We start from the raw sequence: 18,430 nt of genomic DNA, 5'->3' as shown, positions 1-18,430 counted from the left end.
ATGGCTTTCCCTCTACCTGGAAAATTCTTCCTCCAAGATAAGTGAGTGACCTTTTTCCTTCAGTCTTGGCTCAAATGGCACTAACGCTTTTCCTGACCAGCTTTTTCCCCCCCTCTACCTCTTCACTCTTATATTTACTTATCTTCTCCCAACTTAGAATGAAGCTCCAAGCACATAGAAATTGTTTACAATCCCTAGCGTTAAAGAGTTCCTAACGCATAGTAAGGTGCCCTATAAATATTTGAATGAATAGACAACAGACTGCAACTAACTGGAGTATCTTGAGGATGTAGGCTGCTGCTTCTCCAGGCTCCCTCAGGATAAATGTTGCCAACCAGTATTACTCATTTTATTTCCCAGTAAACAGTGGCTTTGGTAGCATCCTTTCCTAAATCCTTTTCCTGGAATTTAAATAATAAACTGGGTCATTTACTGTTGTCATACGTTGTGTTGCTAAATTTTCCACTGCTTATATTCCTTTTAATACATTTTCCTCCAGCATTTGGCCTTTCTTTTGTTCATCATCCACAACCTTATTCCAAGGCTGGAATATTTCCCTTGGAGGAAAAAAATCGCTTAAAAGTTTTGGGTAAATCTAAGACAAAACGAAAAAAGTCTGATTCATAATACTCAGGCCTATTGGGTACATGTTATCTTAAGATAGCTGAAGATTATTTGTAACATGAGTCCAGAGTTTTATAACTTAAAACCATCCATCTTGCTCATTTCCAGCGCGTTCTACAGAGAACTCCTAGGTTACCAGGTGATTGTGTTGTAGGGGAAGCGGCAACTTCTCTTTAGACCTTTTGAGGTGTGGGTTTGCTTGCTCTGCATATAAAGGAATTCTAGAAGCTGGGATTGCACCACCCATCCTGCGCACCCCTTACTTGCAGAAACCTTTTTCTCCCCCCTGAACCCCCCCGCATAAGGGCTCTCCGTGGGGCAGTTGCCAGCTCCAGACACAGCTGCTTGACACCTATTGTCCCAGTTTGGACGTCCAGCAACTTCGCCTGAAGGACCCTAGCTTCGATATCGCCCCAAACTAAAGCTACCGCTCCGGCAGCCTCCCCGGGGCCCTGCAGACCTATACCGAGCGGCCGCCCCTCAGGCCAAGGCCGCGGGGAGGCCGGGCGGGAGGCCAGGTGGGCCCTTCTTTGCAGGCGTTCGCGCCGGGCAGCCCGAGCGGCCGCGAAGGCCCCCGCCCGCCGCTTCTCCCGCCCCCTCCGCCCCAGAGGGCTGGCTGCCTAAGTCACTCCCGCTCCCGGCTCTCCGCCTCACTAGCAGCGGCTCTCGGTGCAGCGGGGATAGGGCGCAGTAGCCTGTGCCCACGGAGCGCACGACACTGCTCGGAACGCACTGCCACCCTTGTCCCCTCAGCTGCCCACTTGGGATCTCCAGCGGCCTCCGCGCGCGCACGGTGAGCGCCACCCGGGGCGCTGAAGGGGAAGCGGGTCGCTACCCCGAGTGTCCTTTACCTCCGGATCTTCTGGACCTGCGCGAGGGGCTTGCTCCTCAAGTCTCCTCTTCCCCACCCCCACCCCCGGTCATTTCCAGTGCCCTTCACCCTACTCCGCCTCTCAGCCCCGACCTTTCTCTTCCCTCCCTTCCTCGCAGGGAGGCGAGTGCCGGCCCTCCCGGTGGGGACCGTTGCTCTGGCCGTTGGCGGACGGCGCTGCGAGGTCCCGCCCCCGGCGCGAGTCTTGGTGCCCCGGGGCCGGTAGGCCGAGCCGGTGGCTCGCGCGGGGGAGGGGCGGGGCGGGGGGCGGTGCGAGGCCCGCCGGGCGCCCCGCTGGCGGGTCGCGCGCGCGCCCGCGGCCCCTTCCTGCCCCGGCGGCGCGCGCCGGCCCCGTCCCCACCCCCACCGGCTCGCGCAGGCTCCCGCCCGCTGCGCGTTTTGTCCCGCGTCTCGCCCCGTCCGCCGACTGACTCGCCGCTCTTGTCCTTCCTCCCGCTTTTTCTTCTCTCCCCTTACGGTCTCAAGATGCCTTCGGCCACCAGCCACAGCGGAAGCGGCAGCAAGTCGTCCGGACCGCCACCGCCGTCGGGTTCCTCCGGGAATGAGGCGGGGGCCGGGGCCGCCGCGCCGGCTTCCCAGCACCCCACGACCGGCACCGGGGCTGTCCAGACCGAGGCCATGAAGCAGATTCTCGGGGTGATCGACAAGAAACTTCGGAACCTGGAGAAGAAAAAGGTGCCAGGAGCTGGCGGGGAAGGGAGGGTTTGGTGCTCGGACCCTGACTTGCCGCAGGCTTTACTCTCCCAGTCTCGGACTCTTCCCCTTCGCCCAGGCCCGGCCTCCGCAGTTAAGCGGAGCTTCGAGCCCAGAAAACGGGCTCCGCGGGGAGGTGCTTGTCACCTGACGCGGACGCGGCGCGGGCCCCCAGGCCTCTTTATTACCGTCCTCCCGCGGGGGCCAGGCCTGCGGCCTCGGCGACTGGGTTGTGTGAGGGTGGGGGCCTGTCCCGTCGCCAGGCATTTAACCGTGATGCCCTGCTCTCGGTGGCGGAAGCCCTTTTTCTGTGACGGGGGTCTGGGGGGAAAGGAAGAGGTCCTGGGGCGGGGGGCGTTCAGGGCCCAACCGACTGCCTCGTGGAGTCGGGGCGGCCTGCGTCCTGGAGCCTTGGGGCTTGTCCGCTCCGTTACCGTGTACTTGAGGCCTGCGCAGCGGCCCCTCTGCTCCCTCGGGAGGGAAGTGTTCGGGGTTCTTAAACGAGAGTCGCTTCTCCCTCAGGCCCCTCTCAGGCAGGCCTTGGATTTGCTACCCCCGCCCCGCTCTGCGGGCGCCCCTTCCTTCTTTGTTTCAATTGTCCGGGTGTCCCCCCGAGCCTCACGTTTCACACGACCCCGAGAAGACTTTCTGCAGCCGCTCTTTGCCCGTTGGGGACGCACTGAAGAGGGTGGGGAGGGAGACTGCACGGGTCGAGACTCGCGGGGGGGATGGGTCCGGGTTGGACGAAGGGGCTCCTAGGTCTCTGGGCACATGGAGAGCGCGTCTAACATGGCGGCGGCTGCGGGGAGAGGGAAGCGCTGTACGGGAGCTGCATTGTGAGCACAAAGCGAAAGAGGGGGAGGGCAGAGACCAGGCAGTCGCCCGACTGGCCTCCCTCGGTCCCCCCCTCCAAAAAGAAAACTCGAGCCACACCCACAAATTTTGGGTTGAATATTTAACCATTCCTAGGTCACACTGTGAGGTTTATCTTCAAGTTGGTCCTTTGTTTTATGCTTTCAGCGCAGGACTGTGCCAGCTGTTTAGAGGGACACGTGTGTGTGTGTGTGTGTGTGCGCGTGTGTGCGTGCGTGCGCCTGTGTGTTTGTGTGTACGTGTAGAGAAAGCGTTTTAGCAGAATGAATAATTCAGCCTTCAGTAAGATTGGAGGTGGAAAGGGAAAACAAATCAGTAGTACAAAAAAAAATGGGGTAGTTACATCTGTAACTATTATGCAAACTTTTGCCTTTTACCTTAAAAAGGAAATAACTTGCTTTCAAACTGTTACAATAGATCATTTAGTAGCATTTGTTTATCTGCCTCTAGTAAAACATTATAACATCTTGAATTTTGAAGAAGTCACTTTAAAATGTTTATTTTGTCAGCTGCAATGGTAACTACTTGGCTAAGATTTGGGCTGTGGGAAATAACTTGAAAACTGGTTATATTTAGGCCTTAATTATTTTGATCGCTTGTTTAATGATTCATTTTACATTTTTGGGGGGAGTTTTAAAGCATGTTTAGAGGTTTTAAAGACTGTCTTTTATATTTGGAAATTTACTTGAACTTTATTTGAAATTGAAAGATGTGCTACTTGTGGATTTCTACCTTTTGCTGATCCTTTATTTTGATTAAATAAGTGTGATTTATTATAACTGTTTGAAATAATAGATTTATCAGTGCTACCAAAGCAACAAAAGCATTTTTATTGTTAAGGAGCTACATTCAAGTATGTAATAAGATAAGCATGCTCAAGACCAGTGTCGTCTGAGTCTGCCATCTTTGTTAACTGTATTTGAAATTGAGACTTAGCTACATTGTAAAAACCTCTTAATTCAGTAAATAATCCTGTCAATCTTGTATTTAATACCTGAATGAAGAACAATATTAATGATGTAATATTTTAAATGTAGACATCTTAATATAGATATTTATGTTTTAATGACTGAAAAATGATTCTTGAAAGACATTTATAAGATAAAGTCATGCACTGATTACCACGTAACTTGGTTGTGAGGTAAGTTGGATTCTAGTGTTAAGTGTATCTGAAAAAATTAGTAAGCTAGTTTTATGAACCCTATGAGGGCCTGAGCTGTGACAGGTCTTTCCTGTGTATAGGTTTGTAGTACTATACATTGCCTACCCCCTTCCCCCCAATTATAAAGGAGAGAATAATATAGTTATTATTACAGAGATTATGGACAAGGCTAGGAGAAGGCAATGGCACCCCACTCTGGTACTCTTGCCTGGAAAATCCCATGGATGGAGGAGCCTGGTAGGCTGCAGTCCATGGGGTCACTAAGAGTCCGACTCGACTGAGCGACTTCACTTTCACTTTTCACTTTCATGCATTGAAGAAGGACATGGCAACCTACTCCAGTATTCTTGCCTGGAGAATCCCAGGGATTGGGGAGCCTGGTGGGCTGCTGTCTATGGGGTCGCACGAGTTGGACACGACTGAAGTGACTTAGCAGCAGCAGCAGTAAGTAGTGAAAAATTCCCTTGTAATGATGGAGATTTAGTACACTGCACAAACAACAAATGCCTTTCTTTTCTTTTTTCCCTGTCTTCGCAGTGTTAGGGTGCTAGGTAGCAGAAAGGTCAAATTTCAGTTACCTGAGGCTTTTTGGTAACTCAGAGACTGAGCTCCCTACTTGTTAAATAGTTGAGTTGGTAGTACCAATGTTGTGACTTACTATTAAAACTGCAGGTTTTAATTTTTGAGAAACTCAGGGCATTTGGGTTTTCCTCTATAATTTAATCACATCTAATTTCTAGTTTAAATGGAAAATTTTCTATATCTAGATGATTACTGTATGAATGGATATAACTAGGATCCATTTTTTAATAGTGTTTCTAATACATCTAAAGTAGGATTTACTTTACAAATCAGTTTTCAGTCTTTACTTAAGCTTCTTGAGCAAGTTATATTTGAGTTGTATTTTAGTTTTGACCTTTTCATAGGTGCTTTCTGGACAAAATGCCTTTTTCCAGGGATTCTTAAATTAAGTATCCTGATAAAAATTATTGCTTGATAGGTAATACCACAAAACATAGAGAATTGAAATAATTTTATTGTACTTCAGTGAAAAAACAAAGTTATTTAGAGGCAAGCTAAGCATCTGTTCAGTGAGAATGCCTACTTTGATGAAATATGATCCTGTTATGTAATGCAACTAAATGGCCTGGTGGTTTTTTGAAATTTGGGCTTTTAAACTATGTGAATGTTCAGCAAAGAGAAGAAATGCAGCTATAATAGAATCTTGTCAAATTCCATTTACCAATCTTTCAACTGATTACAAGTAACAATGAACTGAGTGATTGTCTAGTTCATCAGTTGGCATAGAACTGGGCCCTAGGGTATGCAAGATGATATTTTGAAACCAAGTGTTAATTTTAACTCAAGGTGGTGGGTTTAGTCACTAAGTTGTGTACAACCCTTGCAACCTCATGGACTGTAGCCTGCCACGCTGCTCTGTTCATGAGATTTTCCAGGCAAGAATACTGGAGTGGATTGCCATTTCCTTCTTCAGGGGATCTTCCAGACCCAGGGATTGAACCTTGGTCTCCTGCATTGCAGGCAGATTCTTTACCAACTGAACCAGGGAAGCTGCTTTAACTCAAGGGAGAGCTCTTTTATATGGTAACAGGTAATCATTTTTGAGATAGAATAAAGGATGTTTTAATGGATGACATTTAAAATTGTTATACTCCATTCTAAGTATAGTAAGTTTAGACAGTAGTGACTTTGGTAGGTGAAAGATTAATCAGTGTTATCTAGCAGAATGACCTGGCAGTTTTTAACCAATATGACCAGAAGTATAGACAAGTATACTGTTTTTCATACCTCCTAAAGTCTTTTTGCTCTGTATTTCTTTGCAGTTCATATTCTGGAAAAAGGATTGCTTATTGTTAGGATAACATTTCTTTACAGAGCAATACAGTGTGCCTCTCTAAAGGATTTTCAGTGCAGGTGTTGTACAGAATTCTCAGTCTTTTGAAATAAAAACGTTTATAACTTGTATAAGCAAACCCTTTTCTTGGGGATAACATCGGAAGTTTTTCTTGACAGTTAAAATCTCTGAAGTGCTAGTTTTTCCATTAGTTGCATGGACTATTCCTCTGCAATGCAGAGAGCAAGATTACTTTGTTTTGCATTCACCTTGTCACAGAAGAAAAAGTATAATGCTTAGTTTGTTTCCCTCTGCTTGTCTGGGTGTGCTCTGTGAGTGTGTGACATAGAAAAGTATTTAAAAATTGAGTTTGGAAAGAAAATGATGTGAATTATCTCGTGATGACGCAAATACCTTTTTCTGGAATGAGAGTAGAATCCTGAGTATGATAATAAGAATGTGTTGTTTTAAGCTGGCCATATTTTATTCTAGGATAATTCCTATGTTTCTGTCAGAATATTTGTATCAGATATTTATATCAGAATAAATTTTGTCTGAGTTAGAGAGTAAGCATACAGTTTGTCATACTTTTATGTAATTTATTAGTTTATGTTTAGAACTAGACGAGGATTAACCTAGTACTAAAACTTAAAACAGTGTGTTCTTAATTTTATTATCATACTGTTATAGAATCTTTGAAATATGTTAAGAGCTTAAAGCCATTTTAGAATTTATTCCAGTTCATTTTACAGAGGAAGAAATTGAGGTGCTCATGTGAAATGACCCAGGTTAAAATAGGTGAATTCCAAGGTCTCTTGTAATGCTTTAGAGGGGTAATTAGAATTTGTAATGCTTTGTGACATAGTGTAATTTTTCAAGTTACAGCTGATCCTGTCAAACCAAGCCTTTTACTTCAAATAACTGAATTTTATTATTATTTTTTAAATTTTTATTTATTTTTTGGCCACACTGTGACATGCCAAATCTTAGTTCCCAATGGGATCGAACCCTTTCCCCTTGATTGAGGATCATGGAGTCTAAATCACTGGATTGCCAGAGAAGTCCCCCCACATACTTTTATTTTAGAGTTCTTCTATTTAAAAAGGGTGAAAGCAAAGAAAAAAGGCTTTTTAATTCTTCTGTAGACCTATATAGTAACATCTCATTGCTAAATTTGTGTTTGTAGGCTGTCTAGGTAATGGCTTCCAGCGACTAGCAGTACAGGTGAAGTTCCATTTAAAGTTTCTCTCATGCTTAGTTAAGCCCCACATGCACATTTGCTAGTCTCTACTCAAGCTTGGTATGTTATAGGCCAGAAAATCTGGGGATAGCATTACCAGTAGAGAGAAGTAGGGGATGTGTCAATATTTACATCTTAATTCTCGTATTCCAAGTTTCTGGATTTTTTTTTTTAATAATTAGTTCCTTTGAGGGGAGGAAATGAATAGTATGTATGCGGTAGAGGAGAATGAGAGGAGTAGCAGCAGAGAAAGTCAGTCACAGCTGAAGTTGTAAGGTGCTTGACTTTTCATCTTATTTCTCCCACTAGCTGTATACTAGTGCTGCAGTTGGATAGAGTACGAGTGTAGAAACAGATGACAGAGACCTTATTGTGCCTCTGCTCAGTTGCTATTTCTGAGGAAAGGGTAAGGTGTGCTTCTTGACCGTGCAGTCTGTTTCCTTTAACTCCTTGTGCTGCCCATGTCTGTACACTTTCTTTGCGTTTTTATATTGTCTTATGTTCTCACCTTCCTCATTTTTTCTAATAGGTAGTAAACTGCCAGAGGGCAGAGACTGTCCTACTGTGCCTTGCACATGGCGTATGCTAAATACATATTTGCTAGATTGACTAAATCATTACATAGCAATACTTGGATTTTCATCAATAAAATCCTGTTAAAATGGATTAATCCATGAAGGGGAAAATGCTTTTTTGTATAGAGCTATTTACTTGAATGGTTTTTTTTATTTTAATTGGGTTTTTCTCCTGAAGGATTTTATTTTTTTTAAGTGAGTAGAGTTGATGAGTAAGCAATTAGAAAACTCCTATCTTAAAATCTAGGTAGTGTAAACAAGATTTGTTAATAGTCTTAGGAAGGAGGACAGATGATTTTTGGTATTTGAACCATTATAGATTGTTAGAAATTTCACTGCATTCCCCTTAATACTCTTATCCAAACATAGACATAGCTGAAATATACTAATCATTGGGGAAAAAAATCTTTGGTCTCCATTTTAAATGAATTAACGGTTCACATCTTTCTATCAATAATTGAAGTCCCAGCAGAGTATATAAACCATTTAGTTATACCAACTCATTCTCCTGAGTAGTTTGGCTAAAGCAACTAATAATCCAAAAGGCACTTGTTAAGGTTATCTTTGGTCAGTTGTTTCTTTCTTTTTCGGATCATTTGTTTTTCAAGTTCACAAGCTTTAGACTTTATAAGAATATAATTCAAAGTAGGTGATGTTGGAACTCTAAACTTTTTCATTTTCTTACTAAGGTTAGGTGCATTCCTTCATTCAGACTTAACTACAGAATTACTGCCATGGACAGGGAATAAGTTTTTATAGGATTGTCTTTTTTCCCCTTGCAGTTGAACAAGTGAAAGCGAAAGTTGCTCAGTCGTGTCCGACTCTTTACGACCCAGAGGACTATACAGTCCATGGAATTCTCTAGGCCAGAATACTGGAGTGGGTAGCCTTTCCTTTCTCCAGGGGATATTCCCATCCCAGGGACAGAACCCAGGTCTGCTGCATTGCAGGCAGATTGTTTACCAGCTGAGCCACAAGGGAAGCCCAGTTGGACAAAAATCTTGTCAAATTATAACTCCTGGTTAGTTACCTGCCTAAAAAATTATCTTACAACGGGACATTAGATAACAACTGATTTAGCATCCTTTTACTGTTCTTCAGTGTTCAGGAATCCTGCAGTCTTGATACTCAGTGAGCTTCTGTGTTAATCAGTCTTCTAGGGCCTGGTGAAATGCTCATTTCTCAGTGAAAGTCTGTTTCATTTTTGGACAACTCTTAAGTTTATGATGTTGGAGTTAGATCCCTGACACCACTGTTAAATATTTTTTTCTGTAACAGCTCAGACTCCTGCAACATGTAAAGGCTTCTAGCATTTGAAGAGAGATGCTATGAATCATCTATTGATTGTACTCTATGTTATCTATACCCTCCTTTTAAAAATTGAAGGAACTTGATTCTTGATGCCTCTTCTGTCTGCTATGAATTTTACTAGCAACTCAGTCTCAGTTGAATTGAGGAACGTTTGTTGGAGGCAGAGTCATGTGTAGGCAAAGTCAGAACTCATATTTCTAGATGAAGAACAGGAATGCAGGGATTGGGGACTTGAAATGTCTAGAAAGGGCCACTGAAGATTATGGAAAGATGAGAGGAAAGGAAATCTTTGTCTTGCTGTATTTCCATTGTCATTCTACAAGTTCTTTCAGTACTACAGAAGTGATTTACTTGGCCTGGAGAGAAAGTAATTTGAGATATAGCTAGGTGTTACTACTGTTTTTGTTATTTTAAGCTTCATTCTTAAGTATTCTCCCACAGTTTAAAGATTTCCTTAATTGAGAATGAGAGTTACATAGTTTCCTAGATAGTCAAGCTAAAGATGTTGTCGCTGCTAATTTTTCTTGTTGTGACTGTTTACAGTTGTCTAGTTGGTAAAGAATCTGCCTGTAATACAGGAGATCCGGGTTTGATTTCTGGGTTGGGAAGATCTCCTGGAGAAGGGAATGGCAACCCACTCCAGTGTTCTTGCCTGGAGAATCCCACGGACAGAGGGACCTGGCAGGCTACAGTCCATGGGGTCGCAAGAAATGGACACGACTTAGCGGCTAAACCCCCAGCACCACAGTTGTCTGGTTGAAGAATTAGTGGTTTTTTGAGTCTCTCATTTTTTTACTATTTCTTTTTAACTGTCATTTTTGTCCAGTTATTCACTTATGGAATTTGTTGGTTACAACAGGAAGGAAGGGAATCTCTGGAGAACAGTCATTTTGACTATCTTATGCCGCCCTCATAGCTTCCCAGGTGACGCTAGTTGTAAAGAACCTGCCTGCCAATTCAGGAGACATAAGAGATGCAGGTTCGATTACTGGCTTGTGAAGATCCCCTGGAGGAGGGCATGGCAACCCACTCGAGTATTCTTGCCTGGAGAATCCTCATGGACAAAGGAGCTGGGGGGCTACAGTCCATAGTGTTACACAGGGTCTAACACGACTGAGCAACTTAGCACATACCCCTGTAGCACCTAGTGAAGTTTTTAAAAAAATGGTTAGATAAAGCAGCTTTGGTGATTAAAAAAAAATCTTGGGCGGGGATGGAAGATCTGGGTGTACTGCAATTCTGGAGAAAGGAAGAAGAGAGCAGCAGGAGGGCAGAAATGAAGTGTAGCAATAGCTGGAATAGAGTGGAAATACAGTGCTGAGGCACAAGTGGTTTTTCTGGGATAGGCGACCTTCAGTTCATTTCAGTTCAGTTGCTCGGTTGTGTCCAACTCTTTGCGACCCCATGGACTGCAACACGCCAGACTTCCCTGTCTTATCGCCAACTCCTGGAGCTTGCTCAAACTCATATCCATAGAGTTGGTGATGTCATCCAACATCTCATCTCATATATGACCTTAGGCAGGTTATTTAATTGCCCTTTCAGTTTCGATTTAAATGAAATGTGATTGATAATAGTGCCTCCATGATACTTTAAATTTGAATGCCTGTCATAACAAACACTCTGAACTGTTATAAGAAAGAGAAGAGTGGGACTGGTTTCTGGGTACTACATGACAGTATAGTCTTAGTTTTGACATGTACTGGGTAGTGTCTGATTCCATGGTTCTGCTTTAGAGATTCTGATTATGAGTAACCTGGAAAATGGCCTGATTTTTATCTTGCTAGTGTGTGCTGTGCTCAGCCACTCAGTTGTGTCCAACTTGTTGCAACCCCATGGGCTGTCCATGGAATTTTCCAGGCAAGGATACTGGAGCGGGTTGCCATTTCCTATTCTAGGGGATCTTCCTGACTCAGGGATCAAACCTCCACCTCTTATGTCTCCTGCATTGGCAGGCAAATTCTTCACCACTGCGCCATCTTGCTCATATGTGGTGCTATAAATGAATTTTTAATACATTAGGGATGCTCAGTTGAAAAAGGAACCCTGAATGGAATTTTCAAGATGGATATTTCAAGATAGAATCTAAGAGGGCAGGTTTCAGTTATAGCAGTATTGTGGTAGGCTTTCTGACGAAGATATCTGATGCTAGAAAAACAACTCCATTCTGCTGGGAAAAAAACTTAATAATCATTTTATGTGGATGATACGAATATTTAACAAATTTGTCTGTAACACTATATTAGAAACTGTCTTCGAGTTTAGGGAATGAAAAGCTGTGTGTGTCTGGAGTACTTTATTCCTCTCTGTCTTTGCCCCTCTGTTTTTGTGGGGGTTAATGTTGGACCCGTCAGTTTGACAAGCAAATCCTTATTTATGTAATGATCTTAGTTTGTACTGCAAATTTTAACCCCAAGTGGGCAATTTTTCTACTTGTATTTAATGCATAGATCTTTATTTTGGCTACACAGAGATCTTGCGGGTGACAGTATTTCAAGAATTTTTGTACTATGAAGCCGAGTTTCACATAGTAGCTTCTTTCTCTTTTCATTGACCTCTTAACCGTCCAGTTATTGCTGTGTGGCAGATTACTCCGGCACTTACCTCATTTCATCATGCGCACAGATGATGCCTGTTAGGGATTCAGGGCATACAGTGGGGTTTACCTGCTCTGTGATGCCTGGGGTCTCAGCTGGGAAGACTCAACCTTGTTTCCTCACATGTCTGATGCCTGGGCTCGGATGACGTAACGCTAGAATTGCTGACCAGAATTCTTATTTGAGACCTCTGTTCATAGCTTAGCTTCCTCATAGCATGGCAATCCCAGGGTTATTGGACTTGTTAAATGATAGCTCAGGGCTCCAAACGTGATTGGTTTTAGTGACCAGCAAACAGGGCAGAGATGCATTGTTATTATGACTCAACCCTGGAAGTCACATAGGATCATTTCCACTGTTCTCTTGGTTGAAGCTCAGTACTATGGCAGAGGAATTAGACTAGTTTTTAATGAGAAGTGCCAAGGTCACGTTGTAGAACAGTACAATGTGAGTCGTCTTTAGAATATGTAATCTGACGTAGATCTTGGGATTGGATGAAGAGCACCTTGCCTATTGTGTACAAAATTGAAGCTTTTCTGCCATAGCTCGTCCTAGGATAATATAGATGCATACTCAAGGATTATTGTAGGTGAAAGTCCTGACAGTATCCTGAAATCTGACAGTCTTAACATTTTTGTGTAGCACAAGATTTTAATTTATCACTATTATATAAGCTATGTCTTTGCAAAATAAGTGTGCAAAACAGAAGGAAAAGATTGTACCTGTAATTCTAACACTCAGATACCATTCTTAACACCTTAAAAAATCTTTATGTGTACACACAAACACACACACAGTTTATAGGAGTTTTATGTTCTGCAGACATTTAATGATAACGCTAGGTATGTGAAACCATCCCCTGTGGATTTGTAGAACATTCATTATGTGCTGATGTCCTGATTTAGCAACAGTTTTCTTGAAAAATGTATAATGCCATTAAAAGGGGGAGATAATAAATGTATAAGCTAACAGCAGTTTTTCTTTGCCTAGTTGCTAGAATTTTTACTGTGTACTGGCACTAAATTTCAGGCATTCCTGTTGGCATATCTTCTATTTGTATATTTCTAAGTACTGGAATACAGATTATAATGCTATTATTACATCATAAATCATAATTAAAAGCAAATCTTTAACTTGTTTAGTTTTTAATTTTTTTAAAGTAGCCTGTCCTTTTAAAAATATAAACTGTCTTTGTTTATCCTCAGTGTTTGAGGCAGTTTAACTTCTCTCTTATGGGGTTAGGTGTACCGTATCAGTGTAAAAATCTTGATTCATTTACTTAAAGACTAAGCTTTCTTTTTAAACAGAGTAAGTACCACAAAGTCTCTCATGATTGGAAGAAATTCAGAATAATATGGTTCACTTTCCTAAAGTGTCAGATTTTTTAGGTAATACATGGACATGTATTAGTAAAGTTTTCTTTTGTCTGATTACTAAAGAAAATCTCAAATTGTTGACAGTGTAATTCTAGACTTGGATTTTATATGAACTTAGTTGGAGGCTTATTTTTTTAATATATGTATTTATTTAATGTTTTAATTGTTATAAATGTATTTATTTTTGGCTGTGCTGGGTCTTCATTGCTGTGCAGGGGCTTTCTCTAGTTGCGGAGAGCAGAGGCTGCCCCTAATTGTGTGTAGGCTTCTCCTGTTGCAGAGCATAGGCTCTAGGGTGCAGGTTCAGTAGTTGTGCATAGATAGGCCTGGTTGCCCCGGGGGCATGTGGGATCTTTCTGGACCAAAGATTGACCTGGTATCCCTTGCATTGCAAGGTGGATTCTTAATAACCACTGGGCCACCAGGGAAGCCCTGGGGGCTTACTGTTGTGTAAATAGTTCACCTAGAAAGAAAGTGAAGTCGCTCAGTCTGTCTGACTCATTGCGACCCCGTGGACTGGAACCTACCAGGCTCCTCCGTCCATGGGATTTTCCAGGCAAGAATACTAGAGTGGGTTGCCATTTCCTTCTCCAGGGGATCTTCCCGACCCAGGGATTGAACCTGGGTCTCCCGCCTTGCAGGCAGAGGCCTTAACCTCTGAGCCACCAGGGAAGGGAGCAGTTCACCTAAGTAAGATTGAATAGTTTCATCATCCATTAATGTTTTAATGATTGTACTGATTTTATTTACCTTTAGTGTATCTGAAGTGTGATCAGCTTTTAAATTTAAGGTAAAATGATTATGAAAGTTGAATACTGTTTCTGGTACAAACAGAATGGATCATTTGAAAACAACTTTCTGACACTGCTTCTAAGTTTGTTTCTGTGCCTCTGAGTTTTATCAGAACCTTAGTTTGTATCTGTTTTCTTGATTTCTTTTTTTTTGTTTTTTTTACTGTTGCCGAGGATAAGGAATAACTATATATGTTTGTAATTTGTTATTATTTTAAATTTTTCTTGCTTAATTTATATTTCTATTTATTTCTCCTCTGACTCTTAAAACAACAACTGAATTTTTGACTATATCTTATTACCTGAGTATGTTTGTGGGGGAGTTTTTAAAATTTAAGAATAGTAGCCTAGGAAACCTCCCACTTTGGGAGGAGGGATGGGAGAATGATCTTAAACCAGAGGCTTAATTTTCTTCCCCCACTCTTGCTCATTTAGTTACGTTTGTGAGAAAATAAGAGCAAAGCTGTTGAGCAAAGCTAGTGTACTGTGACTGTAAGTGATATGATAGCTTGAATTTACTTCATTTTTAAGGGAAATGAGTGGGGCACATCAAAGACAGTATGCACATGTGTTTATTGAGAAAAATAAATACACAACGTACATGAATTCTTTGGTGAGGAGGGGAGGAACAAAAATTTAACACTTAGTAAAATAAGGTACCTGATATGGTCACTTGAGTGTAAGAGGAATCCTCATTGAATTATGGCTGTCACTCATGTGGATGGGTATCATATGCTTGGGCCATCTGATGCACATCTTTTTTGAGAAGCCCAAGGATGGGGGTGGACACAGATACACCTGTGGCTGATTCACATTGATGTATGGCAAAAGTCATCATAACATTGTAAAGTAATTACTCTCCAATTAAAATAATTTTTAAAATAAGCAGTAACTTATCATTGACTTATAATACAGTATTTGGTATCAGCATGGCTGGGATATTTAAATTCATTTTTTAAACTCACAATTAAACTAATGCTATTTTAGATACTAACTTAAACTAGTTTATCTAAAAAGTATGTAAAAAGTATGTTTAGGGCAAGATTACAGACAAACTTAGAGAATTATATGGGTTTGTTATTTTAGCATTGTTAAGCTGGTATATACTTCCAGTATGGACTATAATTATTTTTTCTTTTAATATAGGGCAAGCTTGATGATTATCAGGAACGAATGAACAAAGGGGAAAGGCTTAATCAAGATCAGCTGGTAAAGATATTTTATTTAGATTTTATGTAACTTATTTTAATAAGATGTTATATTTCATTTAGATTTTATGTAACTTATTTTAATAAGATGTTATATTTCATTTAGATTTTATGTAACTTATTTTAATAAGATTAATTTTGTGTTTCCAGTAAAAGTTGGATTTTCTTTTTGTTATTTTTAGGATGCCGTGTCTAAGTACCAGGAAGTCACAAATAACTTGGAGTTTGCAAAAGAATTACAGAGGAGTTTCATGGCATTAAGCCAAGATGTAAGTAAAAGGTGGCATATCTGTTTATAAAATATTAAAAATAAAGGCAGAAAATTTTTTGAGTTTTAGTTTTTGCATTGCTGTTGATAAGTTCTCTGCAAGGCGGAGAGGATTGGATCCAATTATATCTAAGTTACTTTACAATTCTGTGAAGTTTAATGTAACACCTTGAAGATGCCCTTTAAAAGGACTGAGTTTCATATATGACGGACATGTATCATTGGTCTAAAAAATTATCTGTGCAAATATATACAGTCAGCCTTCTGTATCTGGGGGTCTGGATCCGGGGATTGAAATCCTAGGTTGGTTGAATGCACAGATATAGAGGGTGTACTGTAAGGTACTTGGAACATGTATAGATACTTTGGCATCCATGAGGTGCGGAGTATTGTGTCCTGGCTTGAGTCCCCTTGGATACCAAGAGATGGTTGTATAAACGTGGTAGACTTCTATCTTCCATGTCTTCCTTTATGCCTCAGGACTATCTTACAATACTGTTAACTCTCAGAAAATAAAGAGGCTTGTTTATATAATTGGTTACTACTTTCTCCATTAGGGATCTTAAGGTATGTGGCCGGCTGATATGTTGCACTTGTTTCAGCTCTTGATCCAATGAAGGGGTATTTTTCCCCAAAATCTTTTGATGTGACCAAAGTCTTTGGGAACAGGATAAAAATTAAATACGAACAAAGTCAAACTCGTTTCTTGAAAGTTGAGACCAGAAAGTTAATATCCTTCTGAATTAGTGTTGGCTCCTTGAAGAAAGGCTTGCAACAACTTTGAAGAATAAAGTTGCCTCTGATTTGTTGAAATAAACAGTTTATTATGTGATGAGAGACATTGTAGTACATAGATGAAAAGTTCTGATTCTGGAACCAAGCTCCCTGGTTTGAATCCTGATTCTGCCACTTTTACTTAATAGTTGTAAGACTTTAGAGAAAGGATTACTTAACTTTCCTATACCTGTATCAGTCAGGGTTTTCCAGAGAAAGAGCCAGTGGTTTAGAAAGGAAAGGGAGAAAGAGAGGGACGAGGCTGTCACATTGCTTCAGTTTTCTAATCTGTTAAAAAAAAAAAATTAGTGCCTGCCTCATTATAGGGTTGTGCTTATAACAGTATTTGAGGTGTAAGTAATGGTTCATGCACTTAATATTATTGTTACTTATTAAATTTGATTGAAGCTGGGAAATATTGATGATACTCCTGAAAATGGAGTAGGAGTTATTTGATTTACATCCAAGTAGGGATTTGTTCCATTTAGCTTAAGTCGGACCCTCAGGCTTGAAGAACCCTGCCCAATTTCTTGTTTCTGATTTTTTTTTAATGAGTCACAGAAGTAGAATTACCATATACAATTTAATATAGAGAATCTATTTCTGAAGCTACTGTCACAGTGTAAATTAAGATACTTGTATTTTCCTTTGATTTTTTAACTGGTTAAAAAAGGAACTTTTCACTGGGCCTTTAACTTTGTTGGCAGTCTTTTAACTCTGATCCTTTGTTGCATTTTCCAGTTATTAAACACGTTTTTTGTTTTGTATTCAAGAGCGTCTTCAGCCTAGTTCAAGCCTACCTTTTCTAGTCTTCATATTCTTCCCTACTTGAACTTCTCATTTCATCCAAAGTGGCTTTCTTTATTGTCATACTTCTTTTGCTTTCTCAACTTATTTTCTCATTCCTGCCTTTCTTCCTAGAATGGAGTTGGTGGATTATTTGGGATAAGAGGGTAGTAGTGTGTTTGACATCTCCTTTTAAGTCAGTAGTAGGCAATTGAAATTAGAATTTTGAACCATTTTTTATTAAAGATAGACATTTTTTTTTTTAATTGTGGCTGTGGTAGGGTTTCTTTTTTAAAATTGACTCTAAACCTTAATGAGAATTTTTAGTTTTTATACTTTTTATTATGAAAAATTTTAAGAACTAAAGACTGTAATGAACTTACATTTACCTATACCTAGCTTCTACGGTTAGTATCGTTTTGTGAGTAATTATATTTTACCTATACTCACTTCCTCATTTCCTGTCTGCTAGATTATTTTGAAGCAAATATTTGTTTCATTGGTACCATTTCTGAAGTGTAATACCTTCTAGAAAACCCGTGTTTTGAATTTCTAATAGATAACTACTTAAAACGGTTCCATTTACTAAACTTTTAAAGTTGGGAGTCATTCTTTTGTATGTCAGAATCACATCTAACTCAGTGAGTGAAATGTGTCTTACTTTGGACCTGAAATTGAAGTAAAAGAGTTTTGTTTTTGTTTTTTTTAGTAAAAGAGTTTTTATAAAATTTATTTATATGTCTTATGTTTATGTCTTTATGCAGATTCAGAAAACAATAAAGAAGACGGCACGTCGGGAGCAGCTTATGAGAGAGGAAGCTGAACAGAAACGTTTAAAGACAGTACTTGAGCTGCAGTATGTTTTGGACAAACTGGGAGATGATGAAGTGAGAACCGACCTGAAGCAAGGTTTGAATGGAGTGCCAATATTGTCTGAAGAGGAACTGTCGTTGTTAGATGAGTTCTACAAATTAGCAGACCCCGAACGAGACATGAGCTTGAGGTATAGTGGTATAATAGAAACTTGTAAATATTGTGTTAACAACTGAAAAGTAATTAACCAGATGTTTTATTATTATTATTAGGTTGAATGAGCAGTATGAACATGCCTCCATTCACCTGTGGGACTTGCTGGAAGGAAAGGAAAAACCTGTATGTGGAACAACTTGTGAGTATCACTGACAACTTTTGATTTTTGTGACTAAGAACCTTTAAAGTTTAATTTCTTATTTAAAAGTAATGTTAATTGAAGAAAACTTTAGAAATATGTAAGTAATATTCATCCACTGTTTACTTTTTAATTTTTTTGGTTTGTTTGCTTTTTGTATGTTTTTATTTATTTTTTGCAATTTTTTTTGTGTGTATGTAAATCAAAACATCAGCATCAAACAACCAAAAATCGGTA

The 18,430-nt window shown here is 40.6% G+C and overlaps 1 protein-coding gene across 1 annotated transcript in view; it reads left to right on the top strand.

Annotated features, from left to right (window-relative positions):
- CAPRIN1 (cell cycle associated protein 1) overlaps nt 1,176–18,430 on the top strand; it is a 36,110-nt gene continuing 18,855 nt past the window's right edge. Inside the window, exons 1-6 of the mRNA XM_018059257.1 lie at nt 1,176–1,417; nt 1,982–2,191; nt 15,136–15,198; nt 15,380–15,466; nt 17,790–18,028; nt 18,111–18,193. Coding sequence (XP_017914746.1) covers nt 1,982–2,191; nt 15,136–15,198; nt 15,380–15,466; nt 17,790–18,028; nt 18,111–18,193 — 682 coding nt within the window. The 5' untranslated portion in view covers nt 1,176–1,417. The remainder of the gene's footprint in view (nt 1,418–1,981; nt 2,192–15,135; nt 15,199–15,379; nt 15,467–17,789; nt 18,029–18,110; nt 18,194–18,430) is intronic.

This window comes from Capra hircus, chromosome 15 (genome assembly GCF_001704415.2).
Source record: "Capra hircus breed San Clemente chromosome 15, ASM170441v1, whole genome shotgun sequence".
In the NCBI taxonomy this organism is placed as follows: domain Eukaryota; kingdom Metazoa; phylum Chordata; class Mammalia; order Artiodactyla; family Bovidae; genus Capra; species Capra hircus.
Note: the sequence above shows the minus strand (reverse complement) of the source record. Positions and strands in the feature narration are given on the sequence as shown.